At 45.4% G+C, this 20,499-nt stretch overlaps 1 protein-coding gene across 1 annotated transcript in view; it reads right to left on the reverse strand.

Annotated features, from left to right (window-relative positions):
* LOC133353592 (dystrophin-like) overlaps positions 1-20,499 on the reverse strand; it is a 639,339-nt gene that overhangs the window by 176,283 nt on the left and 442,557 nt on the right. Inside the window, 1 exon segment of the mRNA XM_061569957.1 lies at positions 13,903-14,050. Within this exon segment, the coding sequence (XP_061425941.1) occupies positions 13,903-14,050 (148 nt within the window).

A 20,499-nucleotide genomic window follows, 5' to 3' on the forward strand; every position in this document is an offset into this window, starting at 1 on the left:
GGGCTTGGCAAGAGGGCTACGTTTAAACAGATGCTTTAGGCAGAATCGTTTGTCAGTCTAACTAAGTGCACAAATGTCACTGCCAAATCTCTGCTTCATTCAATAAGCGAGGTGGGTAGGTGTAAAGCCAGTGTGTAAATGCATCAGCAAGTAAAAAAAAATACATCGGGTGATCAATAAATGCATAAATAAATGAACGACTGCGACTTTTAAAAGCACCGCTCATTAGATGCACTTGGCAGCTGGACTGAGAGGAGTTTTTTGGAAATTAATAATACCACGGAGAGCCAACAACCGGCACCGATACATATTGTTTTCCCAGTGCTGAATGTAAGGCACTTTTTGTTGGTTCAGTCCATATTTTCCTTTGTCCGAGAGGTATGCGCGGGTTAAACAAAAATAAGGATGAGGAGCGCGAAATGAGTTGAAATTTCAGATTTGAGGGCGTTCAGCCATCGTGCCAAAGGTTAGCTTTAGCGGTCACGCGTCCGCCACTTATTGATGAGGCTCACGGTTCGATTCCAATTGGCCGCCCTGGTTATTATGGCGCTCGCAATATTGCCACGTGCCGTCCGCTGCACATCGGACGTCAAATATCCCCGACGTCATTCGCAACGAGCCAGTGTCAGGGTCCAAATGTGGCAAAATTCGAAAAAGTGGCCGTCAAATTACTGGGATTATATACACATCGCATCGATCATCAGCTGTCCCTACTGGCAAGCTAATGCCCCAAGTCACGGTTGCAAATCAAAGTATTATGGTCTCCTGAGTTCTCACCCGGTTAAACGAAATAATCTTGAAATTATCGCTCAGTCGGAGAGACAAAGCCAGTGTGAACTGGCCCGGGTCTCTGCACCTCCAGAAAATTGTGGACCTTGATTCAGGTGCCGGTGACTTTGCGATGCCGGTGGCATGGCAATAATAATAATAATACAATATCCACCAGTACATCGCGGTGCATGTGCTGTGTTATATTAAAAAAAAAACGAGGGTTGATTTCTATTTCCTCGACGGAATAGAACGGCGTGTTGTGTTGGCTCGCCACGAATGTCTGCATTAATATTTCTTGCACGCTCTTCCATGTGAAACACAACTACAGCGATTCTGCGCAGCGTCTAAAAACCATCTGTTGTTTCACCGACACTCGTACGGGAACATTTTTAATTGCACGTGAATTTCATGACAAATACAAAGACCCCCCCCCCCGCCCTCAACCCTATGTAGCCTGAACAGACGACATGGTTGCAAATGCTGTTTGCGAGCACCTAGTAAGGTAGGCACAGTGTACAACGGGGGTTTGCATTGGCAGCACCGCTCCTGGCGACCTTCAGCTCCTCAGTGCTAAAGTGTATGCACCGTACCTGGTACTCATTTAAGGCTGAGTCAACCTAGGGGTATGCCCAGGACTTGTTCAGATATTCGCCAGAAATGTTAGGGGCCGTCCATAAATGACGTCACGCGATTTTTGACCCCCCCCCCCCCCATCGTCACACGGCGTTACAAAAAGTCAGACCCCCCCTCAAATATGACGTCACAAAGCTCTGCCCCCCCCCCCCAAATAACACATGCTTCAAATCGCTTTAAACGATTGTCATTGTAGTGCGTATATTTAATGTGCCACTGCACTCTGATGTTGTAGGAGAAAAAAATATATTAAAAAGTCTATTTAATTAAGTAGAACGTGTTGTCTATATTTATTTAAAGTTGCGCATTTTGATGTGACGTCACATTTCTCAACCCCCCCCCCCCCTCGTCACACATCGTCACAAATGTCTGACCCCCCCCCCCCCCCCAGGTGCATGACGTCATTTATGGACGGCCACTTAGCCGTGACTAGGAATCAAACATGGGTTGCCGGGTTTGAAGTGCACAACAGTATCACTCCCCACAATATATCAAATACAAAGATCACACCCGTATAGCCTCCACAGACTGTTGGGGCAAGTGCAGTTAGTGAGCACCGATATAGGCCAGCACAGGACAATAGACGCACAAAGACAAAGATCCCCTGTATAGCCTAAACAGACTGTTTGGGAAACCGCTGTTAGCGAGCACCTGGGAAGGCTGGCACGGCACACGAGGGGGTGGGTGGCCAGCACCACGACCGCCCGCCTTTGTCTCCCTATTGCTGATGTTTACACACCGCACCAGGTACTCATTTGAGGCTGAGTCGACCTAGGGGAAGCCCAGGACCGTTCATATAATTGTGACTGGTGTTGGCCATGCCGCTGAGTTCGCAGCGCAGCGCGCTAACCGCTATACCACCGCTCAACTAAGAGCTGCACACAAACATACACACACGTGCACAAATCAATTGAAGTTTCTCTCTGAGCACCGGTCACTGTACATCCATTTGCCTATTTCGCAACGCAGAAAAAGAGACGACGGAAGAGACGTCGTAATGAGTCTCGATGGGAAAACAGCAAATGACAATCGTTGAAACCACAGAGGGCTCTTGGCGAAGCCATTGTTATAATGATTGGCATTCCGAGCAGCTCTTTGTATGTTTGCTGGACGGATGGCTGAAGGAAAGGTCAGCCTGGGGGAGGTGGACTGGAGGGAAGGACGGAGAAAGATAGGCTCTCAGAGCACGGCGCAAAGCGGGCCGGCAAAAAAAAAAGGCAGAGGCACGGCGCACATTTATCTGCCGAAGGTCCTTTCCATTCCACGCTCAGATGCTGCAGTGATCCTTCAAGGAGGCACAAAGAGTGAGATGCATGCCGTCACTCAACCAGCCATCCAGCCAGCAAACGAGGTGTACTTACAGAGCCAGAGCACAGACCAACACTCTGAAGGCAATGCCCCTAACTTAACCTTATGCAATGTGTGTTGCCCATGAAATGCTGTTGGTGGTCAGATTATTTTTTTTACACGTTGGTTTCAAGCACACCTATAAAAGCATTCTTCAGAAGGGGACACATTTCTAAAATAGTTCCATGGCTTTGTGTGATACATTTCTTTAAGTCAAGTAGACTTACATAAGTGAAAGGAATGCTTCATAATAGATACGGGTGGTCATTATTTAAAAGAAGGTCCACACTAATATATGAGTGTACACTCTCCAGCATTCTTTTTGAAAAGCTAACCTGTTACGTATAAAGGCCCACGATAAATACTGGCCAAGAAATGGACGCTCAGAGCAGGCACACAAACAAGACATCCTTGTAAATAATGCATTTAATTTCCCGGTTTGTGGAATATTTTTTTTCCTGCATAAAATCACACGTTCATGCCGTCTTTTTTTTGCGGATTGCAGTGTTACGTGAGCTATACAAGAGCCATCAGTTAATGCAACATAGTCTACTAATTAGCACCATTTGTCTACTCTCTATTTTCTATCACAGCAATTGCGATAATTGTGCCGTTTCTCAGAAATCCCTTTATTCAATGTTTGCACAAAAACACACACTTATATTTAAAATCAGAAGCACGCATTACTGTGGAGCGCTGCTTGGACCAATGCGTACAACACCAAAGATGAGAGTTTTTTCACGGGATTTTTTGCAAAAGGTGATAAAATTTCTGTTGAAAAAAATTCTAACCTGTTTGTTATGAAAGGTCCATCGTAGGAAAAAAAATTTCCTGAGATGTAATAATGCGACTCGTCCCTCAGCAGCAACATTTCATCCCAAGAAGTTGGTTCAAGGACTTTCTCTGGCCCCCCCCCCCCCCCCGCCGTTGATCAAAGATGGCATGGATGTGCTGCGTTTGAAGACAACGTTTAGTCTTTTTTTTACCTACGATGTTTCGCAATGTTTGCCTTTCCATAATCGGTGTCACAAAGCCAACCATTTGATAATGAAAAAAGGGAGCACTTTTAAAATGATCTCCTGTCGGGAGGCTACATTTATTGAAATTACCAAGAACAGCCACTGCTGTTTGGCGCGTCTGTGTTCCTGCAAACTGATGCTCAGGTTGGGTGCTGTTCGCACAATCACAAAACTGGAGATTAAATGTAGCAAAAAAAATATTTTCGAGGTTACGAGAGATGTTGACATATGGATGGACTGATTAGAATTTGTGTGAACATTTCGTTTTTTAAAAGTAGCGTTCTTGTCCTTGCACTTTACAAGTTGTGTTTTCCTCACTTTTTTGTTTCGCTAATTCATCTCATTGCAGGGCAGTCGTGACACGATTACAGATTAAACTGATGCTTGCTTTCTATAATTATATTATAAAGCGTATATGAGCAAAACTCCATTCTGCGTGTCCATCAAACTAAAGGTATGTTGCCGTCCATTTACCTATTGGCTTTTTCTGGAGCAATATTATCCAGCAGCATTTGAGAAAAGCAAAACCAACTGCCGAAATACATTGCTGATATGAAACACAGTGGTCTGGAAGGCCTATTATTAGATGATGGGCTCGAAAACAAATATAAATTTCTGACGGGAGGAGATGTGCATTGTCTGTTAATTCATTTCATTGTTGAAACGGCAAAATTTTTTTTTTACTTTTTCTCTCTCCCCAAACAGAGACCCTTGGTGGTGCGTGAAACCACGTGATGTAAAGTGATTTATTCATGCTAACAGCAGGCCCCACTCACAAAATGACTCCCAGGACTTTTGCGCATTACATTTTCTTTGAAGGGGAGGGAAAACAAATAATTAAATAAATGGATAAGCAGGCCTAATAAACGTATACCTAATGAACACATGTTATGCATGCCCTCACACCCCTTCCCACAGAGTTCACCTCACCCCCTACGGTGTTCCCACAAAGAATTTGCATTGTGCCGGATCGCCGACGTCCCAATAAAGCCAATCAATTACAAGCTACATGCACTGCCGTTGACGCCAGCCTGCACATAGCGGTTATCGGTAACTTGATGGCACAGGAGAACCGGGAAGCTGCACCCCCTTGCTCGTACTTGCAATGAACCGCGAGAGATGTGAAAGGTGTCACGTAGTGCCATATTGCATGCTCATCCACAAATACACAGGATACCCGTACAGCCTTAACAGACTGTTGGGGCAAGTGCTGTTAGCAAGTAGCACCTATAAAGGCCGGCACGACACACGAAGCGGTGGGTGGCCAGCACCACGATCGGCCGGCTGGCTTTGTCTCCAGAGTGGCGATGATTAAGACAGCAGACCAGGTACTCATGAGGCTGTCGCCTTAGGGGAGGCCCAGGTTTAGATCATCGTCATCAGTGTTCGCCGTGAGTGGGAATTGAACACTGGGTTTACAACGCGGCATGCTAACCGCTGCACCACCGCTCCCCAAGCGCGCGCACAAACACACACAAACGAATCATATGTGTACTTAAATGTTATTAGAATGAGTCCAGACGAAGTCACAAACAAACTCCTCCTCGCATAAAGACCCGATGATGCAGAACATCAATGGCTTAGATCTTCCGCCAAGCTTCTGGGCCGCATCTGATGCACAAGCCATGGCAAGCTACAGATGCGGACACTTGACGCACAACATACGAAGGCGACATCAGCACAGCGATATACCACTCCGCTACTCCTAAAGCAATTATCTGGCTTAACCACCAGAAAGTAAAATAAGTTGTTGCTCTACGTCAACATCAGCTCTACGAAGACAATTGGAATGAGTATCATGGTTCAGATTTAATTCCATCTACCATCATCATCATGATCAGCCATGATCAATCCATTGCCGGATTAAGGCCTCACCCAAGCCATTGCCCTCCTTCACGATCAAGCGATGGAATAATCCGCATAGCCCCGAAGCACGCGAGCCGATTTCATCTCTTCATTTCCTTAGTGGACGCCCTTTCACATGCCTACTACTCCATGGCTGACACTGCTATTATCCTGGACCATCAGCCAGCACCCCTTTTAACATGTATACAATATACACACAAATAAGAAGAAGAATGTACAGTATTGTCAATCCAATGTTGTTGTTATTATTTTCACAGTGTTATATATACGCTCATGCCAACACTCTGACTTTGAAATATCTGTTATAAATCTAGCGAAAGAGTCCGTGGAACAGCACACGTAATAATATATTCAAGCCACAACCTCATTCTGTTGTGATGTTTAAATAATTTCACCTGCTCAATTTGTCACGCGAGCTTTTAGGGCGGCATTCTGTAACGTATAAGTTACAGGGAGCTCTGTAAAAATGTCACCCGAACACATTCCCTGCAATTACTTCGAAATAAAATAATACATTTATACGGAAAAAGTTGAACAAACGTGGCATTATCTCAAGATAGCACTTCAATCCTACTTCTACGAACAGCTTCGAGGTTGGAATCCTTGGCTGGTGATGCAAGACCCAATTGTTTATAAACTTTAGAATTCAACGCTTATCTCATCAATGACCCTCACTGCTATGAGGGAAGCAACACTAACAAAAGAAACCTCAGCCCTGACCCGGAGCTCTTCAACAAGTCCTGCCGTGCACCCCTTGGCTCCAGGGAGATGCTGCCTGACCCCTGGACACTTAAACAAAACTCCATGATGGGAAGTGACTCTCTCTCTCTCTCTCCTCTGTTGCTCCTAAAATGTGAACTCCCTTGACAATATTCCTGTCCGTATATGTATATACAAACACACAAGTAGCATACGATCCTGTCACTCAACTCAATCTGCATTGATGTCCTAATTATTTGGTTAAAGCCATCTTCATTCTTATGTATGTTGAACTTATTTCGCACCGTATATAGTCAACTGTGCTAAGAACACATTTAGTGTTATTACACTGCATATGATTGTGATTATTAATAATATTAACTTAATGTTGCATAAGCCTGTGGCTGATTGCAATTTTTTTACACGATAGAAACCAAAATAGTAACATATCTATATAAATTATAAATTCGACCAAACCTTGAAACTTTATAGGCCCACAACACCCACTGGCCATTGGCCTCACTGAAGAAAGAAACGTTAAGCAACTGCTTCTCTCCCTCTCCTTTATCTCAGGGCATTGCAGCAGAGCGCTTAACAAAAAAAAAATAACTGCCACGGGCCAAGAATACAAAGAGAAAGCTACACGTGCCAGTCACTACAAATGACCGCAGCGGTTTCGGGCTAGACTTTAGTTTTAGCCGCCCGCGACATCTTTACTTTTTCTGCTGCCCTACTGCCAGACCGAATAAGCCTAGGACTAAAGGCAGCATTTGCCACAGATTATAATCATACTCTCCACGCCATCCCCTCTGTCGTTGCTTGCCAGCCCCAGCTCTGGGGCATGCTGGCGAGAGGGAGAACGGGAGGGGGGGTGAGAGCCGTCACGTGGTGGAACGCGTGAGCGTCTGTGACAAAAAAGCGACGCTTGCCGGTTCGTGGCAAACCGGGTGTTCCATCCCGCGTGCATGGCGGGCGCGAGGTTCGAACGGCATCGGTCACCGCCGATATTGCCACGGCGGTGGACGTTTTTGCGGCATCATGCAAATGTGTACATTTTGCGAGTGTGAAAATAAAGGGGGGCTGAAAATCATCACGCGGGAGTCAGAATGTTGTCAAAATCTAAAGGTCGCATACATTTTTCACGCATGCTTTGCAGATGGCGGCAGTCTTTACATGAAAATTTCTGTGCTGGTACTTTACTTAAATCCACACAGTCAACCGTTTTGGCCCATTGAGTGACAGTGACAGATGGATAGCAGATTAATCACCATTACAGTAGCATAGCCTAATATACCAATAGTCCTATGTATACCTGCCCACTACCTTCCTGCGGCTGCTTTGTGATTTGATCACGTCGAATGCTGCTTTTTATTCTCTTTCGCGCTCACTTCTTCGTCCACTGAGAAATATCAAGTGATGTCATTTCATCATTGTTCCAGGAGGGCATTAAAATTGGAGAGCAATATATAGTTATCTTTGAGAGGGGCCAAATATGCTCACCTTGTTTTTTCCAACACTTGGGTAAAAATCTGAAGCGAAGACGTTACTTACCACCGTACGTAAAGTGGCGATACGGTAAGTTATGGAGTATCTCTCTCACTTAATTCTAGATGTGAAGCTTTCGTGACTGCAATGATTCATACTCTTAGGTTTTTCGGTAAAGTCACGTAGGTAAAAAATAAATAATAATACATATAATTGAAATAATAATAGAAATAAAATAATAAATCACGACGTTTCGGAGGCAACACAAGTCTCCGTCATCAGGTGGGACCGTAACAGCTAAATTTACTGTCTCAAGTGAGGCAAAATTTCAAGAGTCAAGCTCTTAAATACAAGTTTAAGGGGGTTGATGTTTTACACGATGTTTTACACGATGTTGGTTGACAATCCAAATACAAAAAAGAAGAGGAGAGTTTTTATTTTTGTATTTCTATTTTTATTTCAGTTATATTTATTATTATAAATTTTTTACCTACGTGACTTTACCGAAAAACCTAAGAGTATGTCTCTCTCTCACTTCCTGGCGTTATGCGGAAATGTGCATTAAGCTCAGTTGGTCAAAATCAATACAGGAGTTCATTGATCGCAATGCAATGACAGTTGTTTTAATAACAGCTGGCTCCACTGAACGGCCTTTAGATGAAAGCCAGACAGCTTCCCAGGAGAGAAAATAACTCAGTCCCGGTAACGCCATACGACACAACCAAATGCCAATGAGCATACAAAACCCCAGTCGTGTGAACCCACAAAATGTGTCACAGATGCCAGACCCCATAAATAAGGGTCATGCAATGTCACTCCTCTCCTTGTGCTTACAAAATAACCTTTGCACAATTGTGGACATAGCTGAAATCAGCATCATGTAAGAAGCGGTATTCAAGTTCGCAGATGTTACACGAGTTGTTGGGCCCTATTATGATAGTTACATTATTTTAAAGGTGTTTATGGCAACATATCAAACCTGTAAAATGTATCCTGGGAAAATTAATTTCCCCGATAAACCTATGCACGGCAAGTTGACTCCACTAGATTGAACAAATTCGATGGTGAGAATCACGTTGGAGTTAAGATTACTGTTACCATACTGGTTAAGTATTAGAGTTCAAAATGTGAGTAAGCTGGGTTCCTCAGGGCGTCAGAGCAATGAGCCCAGTGTGGCCGAGATCCTGAGTTCGAATATACGTTTCAGCTTTCAGGAACCCAAACTTAATAACCAAGTTCTCATGTGTAGCAAGTTGGCGGTGAAGACCATTCACTAATGACTGCACACAGAGGAAAACATCATTAAATTGGATTTTTTAATTGTTTATTGAGTTTTTGAGTTAGCTGGGCTTGTACTGGGCAAGGACATCGCCCACACTGCACCCAGGCAAACGGAGAGCACCGCCTTGGATATTTCTTGAGTTATTGCTATAACAACAATTACATATATTTAAGAACTAGCTTTACTACCCGGCTTCGCCCGAGACTTGGATTCTTGTCTTAGATTAGTACACGGCCTACGCGGAGGGTGGGGAGGATGCGTGACGTCAGCAGGCACACTGCGTGACGCTGCTGCATGCGGGTGACATCACAGATGTGACGTCACCACTCACTTGCCGTGCAAAATATATCCATTATTGCGCCCCCCCCCCCCCCCCCAAATACAAAAGTATATTTTTATACTTTTTGCATTGTGTCCAGTCTGGAAGCTACCCACATGCCAATTCTCAAGTTTGTTGCATGTTGGGAAGTATACTAAACATTTCGAACAGACACACATATTCACAAATTTCCCTTTCATATATATTGATGTACGATATACGTTTAAGAAGAATTGATATGAAAAAAATATAAACCTTAAAATCTTTTCAATGATTCTCACAATGTATAAATTTTAGCTTTGAGAATGAAAAAAAAACTATCGGCTCGACTGTCATGCAAACACATTCCTGCGGAGGGAGCTGGTAGAAAGTTGGGTTGCTCGGTCAATGGCCAGGGTCAACGGCGGCGTGGTGTATTCCGAAAATATGCCCGATTGTGAGGGCGGGCACAAGCCGGCGTGAGTAGGTTAAACGTTGAGTTTTATAAGGGCACCACGGGGTGACCAGCCCCTCCCCACCCAGCCCCTCCCCACCCTCCCCACCCAGCCCCTCCCCACCCTCCCCTCTCCACCCAGCCCCACCCATTCTTGGATGCACGATGGACGGACGGACACAATAATCCCCTGTGGGCTGATGTAACCAGGAGGTTCCTACCAGTGTAATCTTGGAGCAGAATGTGTGACGGAACAAAATGCCGATGAAGGGCTTTTCTGCAGAGGTCCCGCAAAAGATGTCTTCAAGATATTCATATTCTTAGGTTTTTTTCGGTAAAGTCACGTAGGTAAAAAACATAAAAAAGTAAAATAAAATAAAAATCACGACGTTTCGGAGGCAACGCAAGCTTCCGTCTTCAGGTGGTACCGTCACAGCCACGACAGCTGTATCATTTACTTGATACAGCTGTCGTGGCTGTGACGGTACCACCTGAAGACGGAAGCTTGCGTTGCCTCCGAAACGTCGTGATTTTTACAGCTGTATCATTTACTTGATACAGCTGTCGTGGCTGTGACGGTACCACCTGAAGATGGAAGCTTGCGTTGCCTCCGAAACGTCGTGATTTTTATTTTATTTTACTTTTTTATGTTTTTTACCTACGTGACTTTACCGAAAAAACCTAAGAATATGAATCATTGCAGTCACGAAAGCTTCAAATCTAGAATGTCTTCAAGATATGGTGTGCACTGCTAACCTTAATTTTCTAATGGATTATATTATTTATCTCATGATAAGACCCCAAAAGAACAGTTTGGAATTAAGTGTGGGGAAAAAAATATACCGTCAAATATGTAAGCATGAACTCGATTACTACGTGATATTATCCAGCAACAATGATGTACTGATGTTAAATAACATCGAGTGAATATCTAAGCTGTGCAATTACCTCGCCAGGTGCACTGTTACACATCTATTAGTTATTGCATTGTTGTTTACAATTAGTGTCTCATATTCTCAAGTATTATCGAACTTTACTCCAATATTCGGGGGATTCATTTATTTCCTTGATAATTCCAGTAAAGTGATGCAAATGGGAGCTATATTAATTGGCGTCTATTTAACATATGTTCAGCATGGAAATGTAATGAGGCTTTGTGTTACGCGATCAGCAAAAGCGCGCACCATCTTTCTCAATGTGCAATGTGTTTGCAGACAAGACATGAGGGCAAACACATGCATTGGGGGTGTAATGAAGCATTGATTGAGCAATTAAAACTGATTGTTTCGCTCGAGATACATGTATCGAATCGCGTGTGCTGCTAGAATTGATAATTTTAGATTCATGTATGCTGCTGCTGTATGGGTAGGAGTGGTGGCACGGTGGGTGAGTGAATTGCGCTGTGGAATATGGTGACCCGAGTTCGATTCCCCGAGATGGCGGACAATAAGTGGCGATGGATATCTGAACCAGTCCTGCGCCTCGCCCCCCCCTCCCTTCACCAATCCACATTGACCACCGTGGAGAAGTGTGGTCGAACAACCCACACGGTCTACGCAACGTGGCGAGGCTTTCATCCGGCAGTGGATTTGACAGAGGGCTGAATATGAATATTGTTAACATAACTTGCCGTTTAATTCGTTCTTGTGAACCCTGCCTCCGCTAGACACTACAGTGCACCACATTGTCAAAGTTGATTCAGTTTTTACAATGTGGTCAAATGTAGTGCCTCTAGTGGCTGCAGGGGTCACGATGTTAAAACATTTTTATTGATTCTTTGATTCAAATTATCAGACTCTGAATCATGGCAACTCGTTGACCTGAGAGCGGGAGAGGGTAGCAAATGCTTGCAGGGCTATATTCACAATAAGTCTCAATGTTAAACTCATACTTATGCCGTGGTGAGAGTTCGCCAGTGTTCACACGTAATCTGATTTACCATTGCTCGTTCGTCACGCGTTAATTTGTATGGCAAGGCATCGCTATTGGTGTAAAAGATACAGCCCTCTGTCTTGTCTATTTACCAGAAAAGGACCATCAGCCAAGGTAACTGCCATGTTCCAGCCAATTAACAAACGCATAAAAACTATGGATAATGTCTTTTTACATCACGCACCTTCATTCAGACTCATCAATTTAGTTTGCGTCGTAAGGCGTTGTTCATCGGCCAGTCATTATTGATGAAAGTAAAAAAACGGCAACAATCCATCGACGAATATTATAGTCACTAATTTCGTTAACAAAGTATCTGCTGGATTGTATTTATATCTTCAAAGTATGATAAGGTGGGAGATGGTGAGTCATACGCAGAGGAAGGCCTTAAGCCTGGGCTTTAACTTCAGTCGCATCTCCTCACCGGCACTCCTAAGCATCGCCTTTGACGAGTATTTAATCATCATAGGAAAACCTCATCACCTGCATAATGCTGGGTAGGGGTACTGTGTGTGTGGCGCTTGCCTAGCATGGCTCACTCCTGCTCTTAGACGGCAGCTTTTAGTCAGAAGGTTTATGAGCAGGGGCAGTAAAAGTGGCCCCGTCACCCCGTCAAATATTTATGGGACACTGCGGCCTGCATGTCTTTGTTTTGCTTGTGGCAACATGAATTGTTAACGGCCTCTTAAGCAGTCAATCACGGGTGGATAAAAATGCGCCTGTAAACTTATCACAAGTGCTGCACTGACTTATCCGCTTGTTTAATTTAGGATTTGCTGGCACATGACCATGCGTGGCTACCAAAGTCATTAGAAAGACACATCAACTCAGAAGGAACTCATTGCTACAGTTTTGTTTTTGTTTGGGTCAATGGTGAGTTGAGAGTAAAGAGCTGAATTTCGATTTAAAGCTTTCGTGACTGCAGGGATTCATCTTCTTGACTTTACCGAAAGAACCAAGAAGAGTAAAGAGCTGCTTCTCATTAACCACCACCACCATCATCATCATTAGCCATGGTCAATCCACTGCTGAATGAAGACCTGCCCCCACCAAGCAGCCCAGCACCTGCACGTGAACCACTTTAATTCTTTAGCTGCCACTTAGTTATTATTCATGACCATCGGCCATCCTGCTCAATCCCACTTTATTTTCTTGCCAGGTCGGATGATGTCATTATCCTGTGTAGAGTCTCTCATCTGTGTATGAATGTATGCATGTTGCACTTCTTTCGCAACCGTAGGTAGCCAACCGTGGCAATCGGAGGTGCGGGGGCTGGATAAAAAACTAAATGCAAAAAACAGTTCTAAATAAATAAGCTTTCAATCTAGATTTAAATTTGCATAGCTCCAGTGGCTTCCTAATGTCGGAAGGAAGAGCGTTCCAGACGGCCAGAAGCAGCGCATCTGAAAGCGTGCAATGCGGTGACCGTCGTTGTTCGATGGCTTCTGCTCCTTGACGAGATTATCAAGGTATTGTACTTCATTTGTGGCAAGCACGTTGTGTATAATGTGTGTTCCTCTTTCCTCATGTAATTCCAAGCATGAATCTCTACATGCTTTTAGACACCGTACATTTATAAACATTTACAAAAGGTTCCTTGAATTTGAGATTCAAAGAAAATGAAGCTTTTAAAATGCAATTTTTTCATGTAGATTTCTTTTTTAAAGAAACATTTGCAGTTTTAAATATTTTTCACCGTCGTCTGTGCCAAAAGCACCATTCACAAGTAAAGCCCCAGAACCAAGTGTGCGTTGACGAGAGCACGCGCATTTAGAACACTGACATGTAACGTGGCAAGGAGACAGGCGGGGTCGGGGCATGGGGGGGGGGCATGGGGGGTGCGAAGGGGGGGGGGCAAGGAGGGGGCGCAAGGGGGTTAACGTCCAATTTTTTTCCACTTGCAAATTTCACTTCCGATAAGAAATTCTAACGGCACAAAAATCTATCAACGTCACTGTCACACGACAAAGCCAATGACCTCTTACAGATTTGTAAATTAATAAATTTACATATCTGTACATTGAAACACTGTGTATTCTATGATATATGGGTCAGCGCATTGGGGTCTCAACAATTTATATTTTAGCAGAGCGTGAAATGAGAGTGTGTGTGGTACCTTGACCTTATCCAGGGTTTCCTGGATTTGGATCTCGCTGTCTGGGTCCGGCTGAATACCCACGATTCTCTGGGCTTCGTCCAGCCAGCGGGAGAGGCTTTCAATCCTCTCACGCAGAGACGCTTGCAGAGATGTACCCTCCTCAAACCTGCACCCAGCGGACAGGCGTGCCACGAATGCATTAAGAGATTAACACGAAGAATGAAGCAGAAAAAATACCCTCCACACTCATACAGTGTACAGTATTAACAGTAAAAGGTAAGGGCGCAGCCCTGCAATTCTCGGTCACGCCTTTCTACGTGCCATGCGAAGGCACAAATTAATGTGGGAGGTCGAAATGAGTGGCGTTTCAGATTTGATGGCGGTCTGTCATTGTAGCAAAGGTAAAGGTGCAGCCCTGTAATCCATTGCTCACGCCACTGCTGCCTGAAGGTTCTCCACGAAAGGCAGCACGAGAGATGCCCCCTCAAGAGAGCATGTTGACCCTACTCTTCCACGCTGGCCAAGGCATCTTCGGAGAGGTGGGAGTATCCGCATTTTTACCGCACTGCCCGTGAGACCCGCCGATCGCCTAACCGCGCCGAACACATTTACGCTGCCGATGGGGACAGAGGCGGGAGCATTTAACAAACTTGCACCGTTATTTCACCTGCCGCCACTGTCGGTAGATCTAATTGAACCGGCGAACTCTGGATCGCAAGCCAAGCGCGCTGCTAAACCATGGCACCATGGCAGGATCCCACGCGTTAAAATACGCACACGCATAACCGCAGGTGAAACCGCGTGCATCGTCAAAGTATGCACAGGCAGCATGATTGTTCAATTCCGCGTCCTTGTCAGGAAGCATCACCAATAAGAGCGTCGCCTTCGTCGTAGGAGAGCAATGAAAACTTTGTGTTGTTCCCCGCGAGCTCTCTCACCGAGACGCTTAATCCTTCTACAAGCCACTAGATGTTGCTAATTATTCAAGCTAATCTCACAACGGACCAATAATAAGCTCTCTGAAGATCGGCGCTACGCACACAACACTAAGTGCATGTGTTTGGCGTAAATTAAGGCTGTGGTACTTGCAATCGCGTAGAAGTGGGATGGCAACGCATCTCACTTGAGCAACGCGAAATCAGCTCGGTGGCAAACTGCGATAACGAATGCTGCGTTCTCTCACGGCGAAAGAAATGCTCACGACGTCTTGGGGTCCTTATTTATTTTTGCCGACCACGTGAAAGCGTGGGTAAATCTGGGGCGGAGCTGTAATCTGTAAGCATGGCCGCCGCGGACGAGACCGCACAAAAGGCCCGCGGCACGAAAACCCCGTTTATATTTCCGCGCTGGCGGGACCGAGCGGCGATCCGGAACAAACCTCCCCAGCCGCGGCGAGTGAGATTATGTTATTACCGCGCGACATTTACCAGCGCTATCATTTCTCTTGCCACTGTCACATCCATTCACAAGCGTTCGCTCGGAGCTAAACACGGCGGCCAAGCGCCACACTTTCTCGGCGCATCCCGCGGGCATCGTGCGACGTCCGAAACGTTGTCGTCGCCCAACGCATTCCGCCGTACGTGTGTCGCCTCGATAAATTGCAAAACAATTAAGTTATTTTGGTAAGTATTTATATTTTAGCAATGATGCTTGGGTGTAGTGCAATATATATCAGAATCTTCATTTGTCCTGCAGAAATCTGATGAGCTATGAAGCTCTTTTTTCAAAGCTGTCCAGTAGGTATGGGTGCATTTCGAAAAACACTGCTCACTTGTATCGGCATTATGATTATTGTCATACACAATAAATAGTGTAAAAGAAAACATATTGATGAAAAAAATTAGGAATAATTGCACCTCCAATGCGATGTTTACGTTTTGTTACAAACACCACATATCTAGAATGATTTTTTATAGCATTGCAAATGTGAAAAAAAAGTTAACAAAAGTAAGATTATGATAAGAGTTGAGCAGAGCCACTAACATTTATATATCCATTTCCATAATACGGAAGATTTCTGACAGTGTTAAATGTGTTCATCAGTTGAAAAAAAAGTGCATCTTCTTCTTCAAAGTTTAGCTTTTTCAAGGCCATCACCGATTTGCGACTTAGGTTGGAAGTATTGAACGAGTACAACAACAACAACAGCGTTCAAGCGGTGAAATGAAGCTCAACAAATATAAAGCAACCCGATTGCCTACCTTGCTTTCACTCACTTTGACCCAGACACATGGAACAATTGTTGCACCATTGTTCCGCAATGATTATTCGTTACCGGAAGAACATTTTCCAGCCCACAACAATTTCAGTTTGTACAACAAACATTTCTCACGACCCGCAGTAACGATCGAGGCGCAGGCCTCTGCAATTGCACGCTCGCGTCACTGCTGCCGGAAGGTCCTCCACGAGAGGAGGCTCCAGAGAGACCCTCTTAAGGGTACATTGGCCTACTCTTCCACACTGGCCAAACATCTTGAAAGAGGAGGGAGGACCCAAACTTCATCCCACCACAGGTGACCCGCCAATCAACCAACTGTGGTTTTGCCCATTTACACTGCTGTGGGGGCATAGGCGGGTGGATTGAAGTCGTCTGCCCTGTGTTTCAACTGCCACTAAAGAGAGAGATTGATTCGGCGACCCCTGGATTGTAAGTCCAGCGAGCTAAGCATTACACCACGGCAGGAACCTCATTCGAATAAATCGCAGGTTAAGTAAACGCTGTCTTTGAAGCGGTCGACAGACAGAATGCGCCCACAAAATGCAAGGCCGGCTTTAATCACGGTGAGCAGTCACGCAGGGGCGATTCCGCAATATGATGTGGGTAATTTCACAAGTTTTTCTGCCATGTTTTGCACGCATTCACCCACCATGGCAGACACCGTGAAGGGAACCCGCCACTTTTCGTACACGCAGCAGATAAGCACAAGTTGACGGCGTGTGTCTGTTTGACATCATTTCCAGAAGAGCTTGCCAATGACTTGAGCTGGGCTTCATTTGGCTGATCCCTCATCTCTAGAGCCAAAAGCCAATGAGCACTGGGCCAACTTGGTTCAATATACGTTTTTGTATTATTAATGCCAGATTTATTACTCCCCCCCTCCCCCCCCCCCCCAAGTTAACTCCTGGATTGAGATCTGTAAATGTGCACGGTATTTATTTCATGACATTTCTGAAGGCTTAATTCCCCCCCCCCCCCACTTCACTCTCGTACCTGCGCCTTGCTGCTTCACATTACCGTGTGACATTTGACTTCATTATAATATTTTAGGCCCCAGCGACTGGTGTTTTGAACTGTGTCAAAATTAATTACGGCAGCCGGGATGATGCAACGGCTCACTCGCAACGTGACTGGGCTTGAGACGCCTCGGGCAGTTAGGTCGCTTAAAAAATAAACCCGGCCCTAGTAGTTCAACGCCACAATGACTGCGGATAACAAACACCAACAAATAAAAAATAGGTAAAAGGCGCAGGCCCTGCGATTACTTACTCATGCCGCTGCTAGCAGAAGAGCGTACACTGCAGGGAAATCCCGAAAACGCTACGAGAGAATATAACTCTTCAGTGCTGGCCAGCCGACTTGAAAGATGTGGGAGCACGCACAGTTGATCCCACCACATGTGATTTGCCGATCGACTACACTGCTGCACCCCTCTGCAACTGCTTGGGCGGACAGAGGCGGGGGGGGGGGGGGGGTTTAAGAAGCTTGCAACGCTGTTTCAATTGCCACGCCGGGAAATCAAATCACGCTGGCGACCTCTTGTGTTGCAAGCCCGTCAAGCTAACCACTGCACCACAGAGGAAACCGGCGGCAAAAAAAACAATTCCACAAATCAAACGTATTTTCTAAAAACAAGATTGAACATCATCTGTTACCACCATCTAAATGTAATTTCTTGCGCCCGGATTAATCTGTTGGCGGCTCAATCCAAGCTGGGGCAGGCACTCTTAGTTAATGGGCAAAAAGAAGTATAATTAAGGTTATGATGATGGAATCTCAAGACGCTACTCAGCAGGGGAGTGGCAGGTTTGGGATGCAATGATCAAGGAGGGTAATATATATATATCGCCGTGTCACAATGTAATGTGAACAGTACAGTCGACTTTTGGGACTTCACAGAGCGCGCTGGAGCGAATGCATCGTTGGGGAGCGATTCAAGGTACGGAGGGGGGAGGAATAAAAACACAATAGGCAACGAATATACGATCGGCGACGCATTGCAGAAAACCTATATTCCGAGTGACAGATGAACAGCAAACATCTCAATGCAAGTTTACTCATCAATGGCCCACAACGAGACAGAGCAGTGTAATGAGGAACGTGTGATTTATGGTGCACAGCCCTTTGCTTAAGAAACGGCCAAGTTGATATTGCTATTAATCTCCTGCAATGCACCACGGTGACAGTTGACCTCCGTTTGAACGACATAACAAAAAGGCGTCCATTAAGTGACCCGGGTTAAATGTATTCATCTGATAATCTTTACCTCATCAAACAGTGTCTCTGCCTGTCAGTGGGGATTGTTCACATGATGTACAATAAGCAGTGGGCAGCTTGACACGCAAGAGAGAACAGCTGTGCGCGCATAACGACATGTCCACCCAATGGTTAGCGTCTACAAATTGCATTCATAAAGGCGAGTGCTACGGGGCAAGGCGCTACGCTGATGAATAGACGTTAACGGTATTTTTAAATTGAACGCGTGCATTAAACGTAATCTACTGCGCGCTTCCCCGGACGCAGACTGGGCACGCGCAAGCGCGATCAACGCATTACACAGGACAACAACTGAAGTCGCACAATGACATCTGTCACCGCGGTTGTAGGGAGGCGTGCAATATGAAGCACTTACTGTGGCCGACTAGCAAGCGAGCCTTTTGGCAAACGCCACCTCCGTACATTTTAATTTCAAAGTGACAACGTGCGGCTCTCGCTCGGTTTGATATCCTGCACGCAATAAATACATTAATTGCTACGCGTAAGCCGGCAGAGGTATATAAAAATATATATACCGCTGACATGTGTGGGTGCACGTGTGTGTGTGCGGGGAGCGGTATTGCAACCGTTAGCGCTACGCTGCGCTACGAACCCAGCAACTTGAGTTAAATTCCCGCTCATGGCCAACACCAGTGACGATTATCTGAATCGGTCCTGGGCCTCCCCTAGGTCGACTCACTGGCTGATGAGTACTTGATGTGGTGTGTAGTAAACATCACCACTGGGGAGACAAAGGCGGCCGGGCGTGGTGCTGACCACCCACCCCCTCGTGTGACGTGCCGGCCTTCATAGGTGCTCCTCGCTGACAGAATCTTGCCCCGAAGATCTGTTGAAAGGCTATATGGGGGATCTTTGTCTTTGTGTAAAAAAAAAAGCTCATGCATTTCTGTTTCTGAATTCTGCATGGAATCAGCAACGGTGGAGGTGAGTTTTAAGTGACCTGCGAGAGGGCTGCAGGGATCGGGAGAAAGGAATGGAAAATGTGGATATGGCTGGGTGGGGGGTGGGAAAGGGAGGCTTATGAGCAGTGTTGAGTTCCAGGAGCATGAGTGGGAGCAGGTGAGGAGGTGTTGGGAAGGATGTTGTTGGGTGTGTGGGTGAAAATATGGTTGCGGGGGGGGGGGGGGTGAAAAATATGTGAAAAAGGAAATTGAAAATGCGTGGGAAGCAGAGAGTATCTGCAAGCAAGAGGAGCTTGTAACGTGGCAGTAAATACAGGACGACATCTGCACGCTGACAGATAGAGAGGATTTGGTCATTTAATATACAATGGTATACTAAAACCCAGACCAGCACGTTGTCTGTGGCACGCACTCCACTGTACTCATGCACCGTGGAATTACACGCGTCATTAAGCTGTCCCTCGCTTGTGAATTGTGACGGCGCTCTTACACAAACGGTTCCTGGCATTTTTATGAGCTAAAGGCGGCGACTAACATCTCCCCCCAAAAATGCAATAAATGAAGAAATAAAAAGATTCTTTTTTTTTGTTAGTCGGCTAGGTGTCTATGTAATAGAGCTTTAACAGCGCTATCACACCCTATGAAACGCACGCACACGTAACCCCTAAAAACAATGCGCAAAAAAAAATACCTCACTGGTATATTTATCCATAGCACAAATTTAAGATGAAGCATGATGGCAGGACAAGCATTGTGGACACAAAAACGCTTGAAGTCTCCACTTTTGTACAGCAAAGCGACCTTAAGCCATTGCTTCGTTGCCGATTGAATTTGTCCAGGTCGGTGACCCGGGTCGCTTTGCGATTTGTCCGCGTCGGCATCCCCGGGTTGGTGACCAAGATAAATATTTCCCACCCGGCACACCACATCCAGGGTACATCTCGCTATAGCTGTGTGGCTACTGGTCGCGCACCTACTCCAGTCTGCCAGCGGATCTGGTAAATATTCAGTGGGAAGTTAAGCCCGGGGGATTAAGTGTCTCGAGAAAGCCGCAATATGAAAGTGTCGTAGAACGTCAGTGATTATGATCGTCACAATGAACCCTTCTTAAAACCCACAAATTGCCAAAAAAATATGCTGCACCAAAAGCAATTATACGAAGTATATAACCATTATGTTTGCCCAAATCATTGAAATGTAAAAATTTAGCTGGCGCGC

This window comes from Lethenteron reissneri, chromosome 6, assembly GCF_015708825.2.
Source record: "Lethenteron reissneri isolate LAM-NWPU_2019-01 chromosome 6, ASM1570882v1, whole genome shotgun sequence".
NCBI lineage: Eukaryota > Metazoa > Chordata > Hyperoartia > Petromyzontiformes > Petromyzontidae > Lethenteron > Lethenteron reissneri.